Below are 13,112 nucleotides of genomic sequence, written 5' to 3' on the forward strand. Positions count from 1 at the left end.
GCACCAGACCTTGTTCACATCCCAAATGGCTCACCCTCGGGAGAACTCCGGTGTTTGATACACTGACATCACTGCAAACACACAAACATCCTATTTTTTTTAATTAAATGTGGCCCTGAGAGGCGCATCAGCTGATTGTTAAACATCCCCTTCTGTGGCAAATAACAATAACAGCAAATTAAAGATGACACGGGCCAATGCTCTGCTTAATCAGGGTGTGTGTGGAAGTGTTTATTTTGACCACCTGTCAAAAGAGGAACTTTAATCCTCTTTTCCGAATGCATTTTTTTTTTTTTGCCAAATTATGAGGCAGTGATGAGAAGTTAAAGGACACATGGATGATAATGTTCCACTCAATGGTTGATGGATGTGGAAGAAATGAATAAATGCCGTTTTAAATGGTTCAACACTCAAGCATAAAATGTAAATTGTAAAGCTTTAACAGCTAAAGAACATGCATAATATTGTATAACTTGCACCTGCATACAGGAATCCTGATGTTATGCACTCTAATTTGAAAATGCACTGTATATATTTTGTGTTAGCGTAAATTAAAAGAGCATTATGGGAAGGTTATCAATGGAAGTTAATAAACTAATACACCACAAAACAAATTCCCAAACCTAACCACATTGTTTGAGTGTAGTATGTCTTCCATGCGTGTGAAGTGTTTGCTATTTTAGTTCGTGGAGTTCACAAAGATAATGCTCACAGCACAATAATCAGTTTTGTTGAGAGAAGTTAGACTTTAGTTTTTACGTTTTTGTCTGCTTTTCAACTTAATGGTTATTGGAAGACATTACTTATTGGGAAAAAAAACAAACCCAACTGTTTACCGCCCACGAGGAGGTTGGAATTTCCTTTATGCTTACAAATAAGGTCAAAAATTCAACTTTCAGAGTTGCATAGTGCAGTAATTGCCATCATCACTTCATGCACTCTGTTAAGCCAAAAATCAGAAAGGATGAGGCTAAGATTTGAGATAAAACATAAAGAAGCCTATCAATTGGAGCAACATTTGTGTCATCCCGCAGAGAATGACAATGAACAACCAAACCAATCGGTATTGGCTACATTGTCTGTTCATGTTGCTTTTGATCAAATAAAAGTACCTATGTACAGGTTTATACAGCCAAAATGAGTTCTCTTAAGGACAAACTGCAAATAATTATGTAAACGTTGGTATTCACCATCAAGTAGATCAACAACTGCTCCCTGCTGCCTAACGTCGCCCCAAGGTTGACGCCAATCAGACTGGAAAACTGCTCCAGGCAGGCTTGAGTTACGGCCATCATCTCTGTCTCCGAGCCCTCTTTGACCATTGTTACCATGCCACAAATGTCTGGGATTTTACAAATACCAGCAGTAAATGTTTGTGTCACTGTCACTCAATTGGCAGTCGCTGCTTTGCCTGTTTGAGTAACAGAAAGTAGTACCTAAACTCATAACACTTTGGCTGGTCCTGGGTGGCCAACAATGACTACGGCAACAATGGCATGGTTACATTAACTAGAAATGCGGATCAGGAGGGGTCAGTGAGAGGTACAGTATTCGCAATCCATCTCAAGGGTGGACTCTGCTGAAAAGGTGTGGAGGGCCATCAGAGTGATTGGTAGCGGAATTGGTCGGGTTTCAGTGGCTGTCATTGCATATGGCGAGATGGACGTTCTTGCTAGAGGAAGCTCAAAACCTCCACAGACCTTGCTGATTTTCTGATCATTTGAATCAGGGTGCAACGGACAACAGGCAGGACAGCGGCCCTCAAGGATCAGGATTGAAGACCCCTGTTTCAGTGTTAAGCAAGTTACCGCCCAGTGGCATTAAAAACTCCATAGAAAGCTTACACGAGAATGGCCACCCTGTCACGACTTATGAGTTGTGATTGTATAGCCGGCTGTACTTGAATTGTTTTCCTGAAATTAAATGTGGTTTTACTGTCTTGTGACGACAAATGCCTTAAAAGGTTGAAAACAAGAAAAAGGCAACACATGAAAAAAATCTTGCAAAAAAAGCTTGTTTCTAAAGTTTTAACTGTAGGAAAACTTGGGATATTTGAAATGACTAAATTCAACCTTCATATTGCGCAACTTGCATATTTAGATGTGGGGAAAAAAATGTTTCTGTGCACTTCCCTCCTCCTACCCCACCTCACGGGTCAGCTCTAACGCATATAAAAACCAGTGTGAGCTTTGATCCAGATGAATGATCTGTATGACATGTCACTCTGTGGTTTAGCTTCATGCTCAGGCACGATGGCATACACAAACAGGTGGGCAGAACAGGGTTTGGCACTTCTCCACCTCTTCCTAGTATGGTCTTTCTCCTGGTCTGAGCAGCCAATATGCAGGCGCAGAGGTGATCCAGAGACTCCCCAGCTGTTTAAGGATGGAGACATCATGTTGGGGGGAATCTTTTCTCTCCACAGCAGCTGGAAAGACAGATGTGATAGCTATGTGCAGAAGCCACAGCCGCTGCAGTGCACCAGGTAAAGTACTGAGTTCAGGTTAAACTATATTCCTGAAAATGCTGCTTCATTCAATTGTTTGCTCCCAGTTTGAATTTTAGGGGGTTCCAGTTTGCCCAGGCTATGGTCTTTGCCATCGAGGAGATCAACAACAGCACCGACCTGTTGCCTGGCCTCTCTCTAGGGTACAAAATCCATGATTCTTGTGGCTCCATTGCTAGAGGGGTGAGGGTCGCACTAGCTTTGGCCAATGGGGACGGAGACAGTCCTTTGGAGGAGCCTTGCCCCAAACAAGCCCAAGTGCAGGCCATTGTGGGGGAGACATCTTCCTCTCCTTGTATGGCTATAGCGACCACCATCGGACCCTTTCGCATCCCACTGGTGGGTAGAATTAGACCAAGGTGCACTGCATTCGCTCTCCGAAATAAATATTGTCACTAAAGCCTTTCTCTTTTCCTGTAGATCAGCCACTTTGCCACTTGTGCTTGTCTCAGTGATAAAGTCAAATACCCATCTTTCCTGAGAACAATACCCAGCGACTATTATCAGAGTAGAGCTCTAGCCCAGCTTGTCAAGCACTTTGGGTGGACCTGGGTGGGAGCTATCAGTAGCAATGATGATTATGGCAATAATGGAATGGCCACGTTCACAGAGACTGCCGGACGGCTTGGTATCTGTCTGGAGTACTCAGTATCTTTCTTTAGGACAGATCCACCAGACAAAATACAAAAGACAATCAATGTTATTAAGGCTTCTACTTCCAAGGTGATTGTCACTTTCCTCTCTCACATGGACATGGATGTACTAATACACCAGTTGTCTCATCACAATCTGACTGGCTACCAGTGGGTTGGTACAGAGTCTTGGATCTTTGATTCCCAAACCGCAGCTATGGATCAGACTCATATCCTAGATGGAGCCCTTGGGCTGTCCATTCCTAAAGCACACATTGGCGGCATGAAGGAGTTCATTTTAGATTTGAAACATCTGAATTCAACCGGTGATGACACGATCAGGCAATTCAAGCAGACGTTATTCAATTGTCAGATTGAACAAAGAACGTCATCAGCCACGAATCAGTGGGAGTGCAGCGGGTTTGAAGACCTCAGCGGCACGCAGAACAGCTTTACTGATATGTCACTCATGCCTATCTTTAACAATGTCTATAAAGCTGTGTATGCTGTGGCCCATGCACTTCATGGTATTCTTGGCTGTGACACGACATGCAATACCAGATTGCAGCTAGAGCCATTCGCAGTAAGTACAAACAAAAGTGTTTTTCGGTTGGTTTTTTTACACCACACTGACAGCTAAATAGCATCGTTGTGTACCTCACCTTAGATTTTACAACACATGAAGAGGATTCGTTTCAGAACTAAAGAAGGAGATGAGGTATATTTCAATAAAAATGGAGATCCAGCAGCAAAGTATGAAATTATAAATTGGCAGCCAACAGAAAATGGGACAATCAAATTTGTCACAGTTGGTCTCTATGACGCATCTGCGGATAAACAGCTCAATTTGCATAATAGGTCTCTGGTTTGGGCAGGGAACTCTCAGCAGGTGAGCTAGAGTGTGGCTACCAATGTTGATTGCAAAACGCAGATACAAAGTAGCCATTTATTTTTATCATGCAGGTTCCTGTGTCGATTTGCAGTGAGAAATGTCGCCCCGGGACACATAAGGTTTTGCAGAAAGGAAAGCCCATCTGCTGCTATGATTGCGCAAGGTGTGCTGAGGGGGAATTCAGCAACATCACAGGTAGGATATATAACAGGGTTGGGCAGCACAAAGTTAAATACACTCAGAGACCAAAACATTAGGTTCAACTGCACAAAGTCATGAGCTCTCATTCAAGATCTCTATTTTTTTTAATTACTTTACAAAGGTAAAATGCTAAGTTTGCATTGACGCTGTCATGCAGGTATTAATTAACATGTACTCTAAGTTAATCATCAGGCAGCATGCTGAACAAGTGGTTAGCATACCTTAGTCGGAGTCAAAAGGTCCTGGGTTTGAATCTCAGCTCAAGCCCTCATTTGTGGAGTTTTCATGTTCTTCTCATGCCTATGTGGGTTTTGTCCCAGTACTAACATAATCCCAAAAAATACTAGGCTCATTGAAGACTCTAAATTGTCTATAGGTGTGAATGTAAAGGGCAATGGTTGTTTGTCTAAATGTGCCCTGTGATTGGCCGGGGACCAGTCCAGAGTGTACCCCACCTCCTGGACAAAGTCACCTGATGTAGGCTTCAGCTAATGAGAATAACCGCTATAGAAAATGTATGGTGGATAGTTATTATTATATATATATATGGTTGTTTGTTCTATAGTTGTTGTTCTTTTTTTTATGAATGTTGCACTGTTTCTTCACTCAATATAATGTTGAAATTTTTGTGTGTATGACGATACCCAATCCTTTTTACTAGGGGTGTGCATCCCTCCACAAAAGACGATTCAATACAGTCTTCGATATGTTAGGTGTGAAACGATTCAATGACGTTCGATTTGAAAGTGGATCGATTCGATTCGATATAGTATGGCTCAGTTCGATAGTGTATGATGCAATTACTTTTTTGTTGTTATTTTACACACATTTGAATGGATTTGTCAGTATTGTAAATGTGCAAATTCCTTCTAAGATATATCTCTCCAATAAAAGACCATTCACTACATATTTCGATACATTTCAACGTGGAACGATTCGATTCGGTTCGATTCGATGCACTCGCACCTTTTAAATCAAAAAACGGTTTTCGAGTTCAAACCGTTTCTTGTTACACCCATACTTTTTACCAATGTTCCATCCTACACTTTCAGATTCTGTCACATGCACGCAATGCCATCCTGAGTTCTGGTCAAATGAGAGGAGAGACGCCTGCACGAGGAAGGAAGCAGAGTTCCTGTCATACGAAGAGGTCATGGGATCTCTCCTCACCGTGGCGACTTTATTGGGATTGTGCTCAACCGCCGCTGTGGCTTGTGTTTTCTTCAAATACAGAAAAACGCCCATCGTCAAGGCTAACAACTCAGAGTTGAGCTTTCTGCTACTCCTCTCTTTAACATTGTGCTTCCTATGCTCTCTGACCTTCATCGGCCGGCCTACCGAGTGGTCCTGCATGCTTCGACACACTGCGTTTGGCATCACCTTTGTGCTCTGCATCTCCTGTGTACTGGGGAAAACTGTCGTGGTACTGATGGCGTTCCGGTCGACACTTCCTGACAGTCATGTTATGAAGTGGTTTGGGCCTCTTCAGCAAAGACTCAGTGTCCTGGCATTTACTCTCATCCAGGTGGTCATATGTGTCATCTGGCTCATAATCGCACCACCGTTTCCTTTCAAAAATTTCAAGGAGTTTAAGGATAAAATCATTTTGGAGTGTGCTGTGGGTTCTGCTGTGGGCTTTTGGGCTGTGCTTGGCTACATAGGAATCTTGGCTTTGCTATGTTTCCTTCTGGCCTTTCTGGCCCGCAAGCTGCCTGATAAATTTAACGAAGCCAAACTGATCACCTTCAGCATGCTAATATTTTCTGCGGTATGGATCTCTTTTATCCCAGCTTATGTCAGCTCCCCTGGCAAGTTTAGTGTGGCTGTGGAGATATTTGCAATATTGGCCTCTAGTTTTGGACTGCTCATTTGCATTTTTATTCCTAAATGTTACATTATACTAATGCAACCTGAGAAGAATACAAAGAAGAGCGTCAGAAGTAAAGGGACGGTAAAATCCTTATGAAAACGTATCAGGTCATATTTTAGATTTATATAACAAGCGTTATAATAAGAAGAATTAACTGCTGATAGACCCAATAGTCACATCTAAATCAATAAATTAATCAATCAGGGGTTGGTAAGTCTCTTTAGCCAACTCTGATCCTTAATTAATAAAGTGCACAAAGATTGGATGATCAGTAAATTTTGCAGTTCCGTCATTCATCATTTGCCAATGTTCCCCCGTTCGTCATCATCTGTCCGTCATTATTTCAAGCCCAACCAAACCTTTCATCGTCGTTCCATCACTCCGTCAGCGTTATTTTAACCGTGCTTCTGCCATCGCTAAATTACAGTTCGTCACTACTATTTGAGGACCGTCAGTAAAAAAAAAAATAAAATAAAATAAAAAACAGGGGTGACAGCACTGGTGGATGCATCAGCAAATTCCACTGGTCATTCATCATTCACCAGTGGCCGGCCTGCTAGTTCGTCATCTTTATTTTAACCACACTTCCATAGAAGCCAGGACAACCACAGGTCACCAGATTGACTAGCGATGTTCAAACTTATTTTTTCTGTCGGAGCAGCAGCTCCTCCACTCCGCTCGAACCAACCTCTGTGTAGTCAAGTTAGCCCTGTAAATAAACACGTGCAAAACACGCAGCGCATTTTTCCGTCAGCCATCAGCGATGGAATGAGAAGGTTCATTGTTACTGGCCCGATTATTGACGATTCCAGTGACGGACTAAACCCGCTTCCGTCTGAGCATAGTTTATCAGTTTTTTTTAGGTTTCCTGTCATTCGTCATTGCAGCAAAACAACAGTCCGTCTGATGGATCTTGACTGTGACTGTCTCGCGGATCTTCCGTCAGTACTGACAGAATAGCCACCTCTGACTATTGGTATCGGGCCACCACGAACACCCAATACCAGCCACTGATTTTTATGGCAAAAAAAAATCTTACATGGAGTAAGTCCCCCTCGGCAGTAGTTGGTGCAATATTGCAGCAGTTTGACACATCAGCAAATGATCATCTGCGTCAGAAAGTTTTTTTCCCACATTGTTTTGTCATTGTGTTTCGTGAAATTGTATATATCAAAAGTACTAGAGGTTCCGTGAGAACTTAATATCAGTGAGTACTCAAAGAGTGAATACTGGTATCTGAAAAAAAAGTGTCATTGAACATTCCTAGTGGGAAGAGGGAGACAAATGTCATCTTTTCTTACATGTTCACACATCAGTGTAATTTCCATAAGTCTCAATACTTTTGTAAATGTAGAGTAATTTACTCTGACACAAGAAGTAGGTGCTTCACAACATTTTGCTGATCACCCATTTACGCTCCGTATACTTTGCAGAAATAAAATCCACATGTCCAGTAACAACACATTTTGACTTGTTTCTTGGAATCTCCTGAGGTACGAGATGAACCATGACAACTTGTCCCTCCTTGGGTGTATAAAGCCATGTCGTGCTAGCGGGGATGGCTGGCCTGGTCTGCACAGCGACACTATGTCGCTGTTGAGCCTGCTGATCTTGGTGCTATTCACAGAGAAGAGGGTGGAGTGTGTGTGTCGCATGCAAGGGCCACCGCTCCCGCCTGAGCTGGCGCAGGAAGGGGATGTTGTCATTGGAGGCATTTTTTCATTCCGCACAGGGCAGGATTATGTGGTTAATACATTTCAAGTGATTCCAGAGGTGCGAACGTGTAAAAAGTATGTACTGTTTAATGCTGTTAGACTGAACTGAGTTTTTCTGTTAATGCATAAATTGCTTGTAGTTGACACGAGTGAAGTTTGTATTTATTGCCATCTCAGCTTCAATTTCAGGGAATTCAAATTTGCGCAGGCGATGATATTTGCCATCAATGAGATCAACGAAAACCCTGCCATGCTCCCCGGCATCAAGCTGGGTTACAAGATCTACGACGACTGTGGAACCATGGATATTCTGAGAGCGGCACTGGCATTGGTGAGTGGCCTTGAGGGAAAAGTCAGGGTTGAAAACTGCACAAAAATTGAAACGGTGCAAGCCATCCTGGGACATTCAGGATCCAGACCGACCATTGCATTTGCACCAGTTGTTGGACGTTTCCATGTTCCAGTGGTAAGAGCTGTTTCGATGAAATTAATATTAAATAAAAAGTTGCCATCTGGGAATGTCACCAGCACTTCATTTGTCTTTGTGATTACAGGTCAGCCATTTTGCTACTTGTGCCTGTCTCAGCAACAGAAAAGAGTACCCAACCTTTTTCAGAACCATTCCCAGTGACTACTACCAGAGCCGAGCCCTGGCAAAACTAGTCAAGCACTTGGGCTGGACCTGGATCGGAGCCATAGCCGTGGAGAACGAGTATGGCCTCAATGGCATTGCTGCCTTCATCCAGGCTGCGCATGAATACGGCGTGTGCATTGAGTATTCCGACGCCTTCTCATCCTCTGGTCCACCTGCGGATCTGCAGAGGATAACATCCAAAATCCAAAGTGCTTCTTCCAAAGTGATTTTGGCCTTTATGTCTCACAGAGAAATTAAGTTACTGGCAAAGCAGCTGTACAAGCAGAACGTCACAGGTGTGCAGTGGGTGGGCAGCGACGCCTGGATCACAGATCACTCGCTGGCTGACAGCGACGGGTACAGCGTTCTCGTGGGCTCGCTGGGATTCACCGTCAGCAGGGCTCGGATCCCCGGGCTGGAGGAGCACCTGAGGGGGATCCACCCCTCGCTGTTCCCTCACAGCCACTTTGTGCGAGACTTCTGGGAGGACATGTTTGACTGCTCACTGAACGCAACCGCGGTGGGACGACGAAAGCCCTGCAGCGGCCTGGAGAGCTTGCGAGAAGTCGAGTCACAATTCATAGACGTGTCCGAGCTGAGGTTCACCAACAATGTCTATAAGTCCGTCTACTCGGTGGCCCACGCTCTTGATGCCCTACTCAAGTGTGAAGAAGGAAGAGGGCCCTTTTCCAATGGGAGTTGTGCTGATCCCGCACAAATTCAGCCATGGCAGGTGAGAGGTGGTTGAGTCATAATTGCAGGCAACTGCCTCTCATGTCTATCAGTTTATCAATTTATTGATAATGTAAATAATACATTTTAGTTTTTTAGCACTTTTCAAAGTACTCAGTTGTTTTATATAAAAAACAATAGCGATTTAAAGGTGTCCAGGTCTGCTCAGTTCCATATATGTGTTCCAGAAGTAATGGGAAAGCAATGGAGAAGGCTTTGTAAACACCCCCCTTAAATCCCCATTTTAGAAAATGCAGATATTTAGTAAACTAATGGAGATGGGGGTAGGTCTAAGGCTTATAGTCAAAAAACATATTCTTTTTAAATGAAAGTTGTAAAAATCATGCCTTATAAGTGACTCCTATTTAACCATGGCAAATACAGTTTTGGTGGCAAAATATAATGTGTTTTTTTTCATCTGTTGTGGCAAGATTCCATTTGTTGTCAAGTTTTGCATGGCAGCGAGGCTCACATTGGTGGATAACAAACCAGTTCAAATATAATGATATATATGTTGAACCTTTTGCCAGGTCCTGGAATATCTCAGCATGGTAAACTTCACTACCCCAGAAGGGGAGAGAGTATATTTTGACAGTAATGGCGACTCACCAGCCAGATACCAACTGGTCAATTTGCAGATAACAAACAGAGGCACCATGGAAGGAGTGACGGTGGGCATTTATGACGCTTCTCAGGCGGGCAGCCATCAGTTCATGATGAGTGACATTCCAGTGGTGTGGGGTAGCGGACACTCCAAGGTGAAGCGGGTTGTTGCATACACTCTACTTGTGTATGCTGTATAAATTAAGGAAATTGTGTGTTTGGGTGGCAGGTGCCTGTGTCAGTGTGCAGCGAGAGCTGTCTTCCGGGAAGCCACAAGGTCCTCCAGAAAGGACGTCCAGTGTGCTGCTATGACTGCATCATGTGTCCCGCAGGAGAGATCAGTAACTCAACAGGTAACCAGAGGTGGCAAAAGTGCTCACACTTCATACTAAAACAGAGATACAGACCTTCTACAGACCTTCTAAAGAAGAAGTGATTCAATTACTCTACTCAAGCAAATGTGGAGTAAAAGCACAAAATTATGAATAGTTTTACTGTCAATAATATATAAGCCCCGTTTTAATAACTTTGCAAACTTCTCTACGAAAGAAATTGTTTCCCTTTAAATAATATAGTACTGGGAAGAAGAAAAAATACGTTACGTCATGTATTACTGTAGCTAACATCAGCTTGACTTTTATGCTATTGCTAATGTCATTAACTGACTAACAAAAAACTAACTTTTGATGAGTGAAAAGATACTTTGTATATGGGTTTTTTTCAGGTTAGAATAGATTAGATTAGAACTTTGGAACGCTATAAACTGGTAGTTTTAAGATGCTACAAGGCAAAAAGCACAGGCCAGGAATCATTGCTTTAGCCGACAACATCAAACCATGGATGGGAAAAATCTTCCTTCTCTGAGTCTGTTGCTGTTGTCGTTAATGCTCCTGGTTCAGGTTCCCCCATGTTGCTGATTTCACTGCATAAAACACCAACATCTCAACAAATGCGGGTGACATTCCCTCCAACTATTATCATCTTTTTTTTTTTACGCTGCGTGCTCCTCTGCAGAAGTTTGAAAACGTAACCAACCTATTTTAAAGTAAAGGGTCTTGATATCTGTTATCAACTGTGTTTATTTTGGTATTGCTGGACATCTGTGCTGCAGAATGAGAATGAGGATAGTCAAATATTTGTTTGAGAATTGTTATTTACTTTATTTTACTACACAAAACTTCGTGACCTTTTTTTAATCTTGCACTCGACAAATACTCCATATGTGTGTGCGTGTGTGGGGGTGTGTGTGTGTGTGTGTGTGTGTATGTATATGTATGTATATAGATAGATAGATAGATAGATAGATAGATAGATAGATAGATAGATAGATAGATAGATAGATAGATAGATAGATAGATAGATAGATAGATAGATAGATAGATAGATAGATAGATGGATGGATGGATGGATGGATGGATGGATAGATAGATAGATAGATGGATAGATAGATAGATAGACACAAGACACAAGACAGGGACAGAAATGATAGAAGTTTTTCCACAGGTCATATCTATCATGTACTAGTGCTGTTGAGACATAATGACAGTTTGACCAACACTGTAAAAAAAAATGTTGGTATCAGTGCAATCAAACACTCTTCTGTTTACAGATTCTATACACTGCATGAAATGCTCGCCAGAGTTCTGGTCCAATGAGCGCAGAGACGCCTGCATCCCAAAAGAAATAGAGTTCCTGACCTATGGAGAAATCCTGGGAACTCTTCTAGTCTTGTTCTCTTTACTAGGAGTGTTCCTGACCACATTGACGACAATAGTCTTTTACTGCCACAAAGAAACGCCGCTGGTACGCGCCAACAACTCAGAGCTGAGCTTCCTGCTCCTCTTCTCCTTAACTCTGTGCTTCCTGTGCTCTCTGGCCTTCATCGGCCGGCCCACCCGCTGGTCCTGCATGCTGCGTCACACAGCCTTCGGCATCACCTTCGTGCTTTGCATCTCCTGTGTTCTGGGAAAGACCATCCTGGTTTTGATGGCTTTTAAAGCCTCACTCCCAGGAAGTAATCTCATGAAGTGGTTCGGACCCACGCAGCAGAGACTCTGCGTGGTGGTGTTTACTCTCATGCAGGTGGTCATCTGCATACTTTGGCTCACCATCAGCCCCCCTTTTCCATTTAAAAATATGATACTCTATCAAGATAGGATTATTTTAGAGTGTCAACTGGGCTCCGCTCTGGGTTTCTGGGCTGTGCTGGGCTACATCGGAGTCCTGGCCAGTTTGTGCTTCGTCATTGCTTTTTTAGCCCGAAAGCTTCCTGATAATTTCAATGAAGCTAAATTAATCACTTTCAGCATGTTGACATTCTGTGCAGTTTGGATTGCCTTCATACCTGCTTATATCAGCTCTCCGGGCAAGTTCACAGTGGCTGTGGAGATATTTGCTATCCTGGCCTCCAGTTATGGATTGCTTTTTTGCATTTTTATGCCCAAATGCTTCATAATATTGTTTAGGCCTGAGAAGAACACCAAGAAGCACATCATGGGAAAATCAAATAATAATAAATAATAAACACTTATAATAAAATGTTCAGCAGAATTATATCCACGTTTAATATCCATGCAGTTGTTTCAGAGAAAATATACTGTTTGTATGTCACTGATACTGCCATTCACAATAAATGAAATCAGTCACCAGGATCAATTTATTTTTATTATTGTTATTTACAACCATTAACATTATATTGACATTATCAATACTTTAGATCTGTCAATAATTTGTAAAAATAAATAAATAAATAAATAAATAAATAATAATAATAACAATAATAACACCCACACGTGTGGACTGACCAATAGTATAAATTTGGGGAAAAATATCAAATTCACTGGATTGTAACATAGGTGGTTTCGGCCCGATGCCAGTGATATAATACAATATATGAAAACAGGGAGCATACACCGTATATTGCAAAGGTTGCGTTTGAAATTATATGCAGTATACAGAGAGGAACTCAGCCATTTATAGGCATCCATAGAGTGCAGTTAGGCCACAATGTTTCTGATTTCATGCGGCATCAACACGATTTCCAGGTCATAGGCAGAAATAAGGAATTAGTTGGAGTTGCTCTAACTATGTATATTATCAATTATTTAACTAGATAACTGGAAAAAAACATGTGATAGCAGTCTTTCAATATGGCTGAGACCTGAATATCCACTCCAGAATCCCTGGACAGCTCTGCTCAAGTTCAAATAAAAGATGATGCAACAGGACACGTTGTACATAATACAAAAACAACAAAGAAGAGGGAGACCATTGGGAGATGTATACGTCCTCATCTGTTGTGTGCAGAACCCTTTTACCCAAAGGTGC

The 13,112-nt window shown here is 42.3% G+C and overlaps 2 protein-coding genes across 2 annotated transcripts; both read left to right on the top strand.

Moving 5' to 3' along the window:
- Positions 1-2,396: 2,396 nt before the first annotated feature.
- On the top strand, positions 2,397-6,197 carry LOC147145112 (extracellular calcium-sensing receptor-like). Its single transcript, XM_086036061.1, has 6 exons — positions 2,397-2,485; positions 2,554-2,845; positions 2,927-3,721; positions 3,806-4,027; positions 4,102-4,225; positions 5,284-6,197. Exons 1-6 carry the CDS (start codon positions 2,397-2,399, stop codon positions 6,195-6,197), a joined length of 2,436 nt encoding a protein of 811 aa, XP_085892187.1.
- A 1,545-nt stretch (positions 6,198-7,742) lies between these two features.
- On the top strand, positions 7,743-12,305 carry LOC147145113 (extracellular calcium-sensing receptor-like). Its single transcript, XM_086035752.1, has 6 exons — positions 7,743-7,891; positions 7,994-8,282; positions 8,371-9,183; positions 9,713-9,940; positions 10,015-10,138; positions 11,395-12,305. The coding sequence occupies exons 1-6, from the start codon at positions 7,755-7,757 to the stop codon at positions 12,303-12,305; spliced, it is 2,502 nt and encodes an 833-aa protein (XP_085891878.1). The 5' UTR covers positions 7,743-7,754.
- The last annotated feature ends 807 nt before the right edge of the window (positions 12,306-13,112 follow it).

The sequence above is a fragment of the Filicampus tigris genome, chromosome 7 (assembly GCF_054856515.1).
Source record: "Filicampus tigris isolate MCC_2025a chromosome 7, RoL_Ftig_1.0, whole genome shotgun sequence".
Taxonomy (NCBI): Eukaryota; Metazoa; Chordata; class Actinopteri; order Syngnathiformes; family Syngnathidae; genus Filicampus; species Filicampus tigris.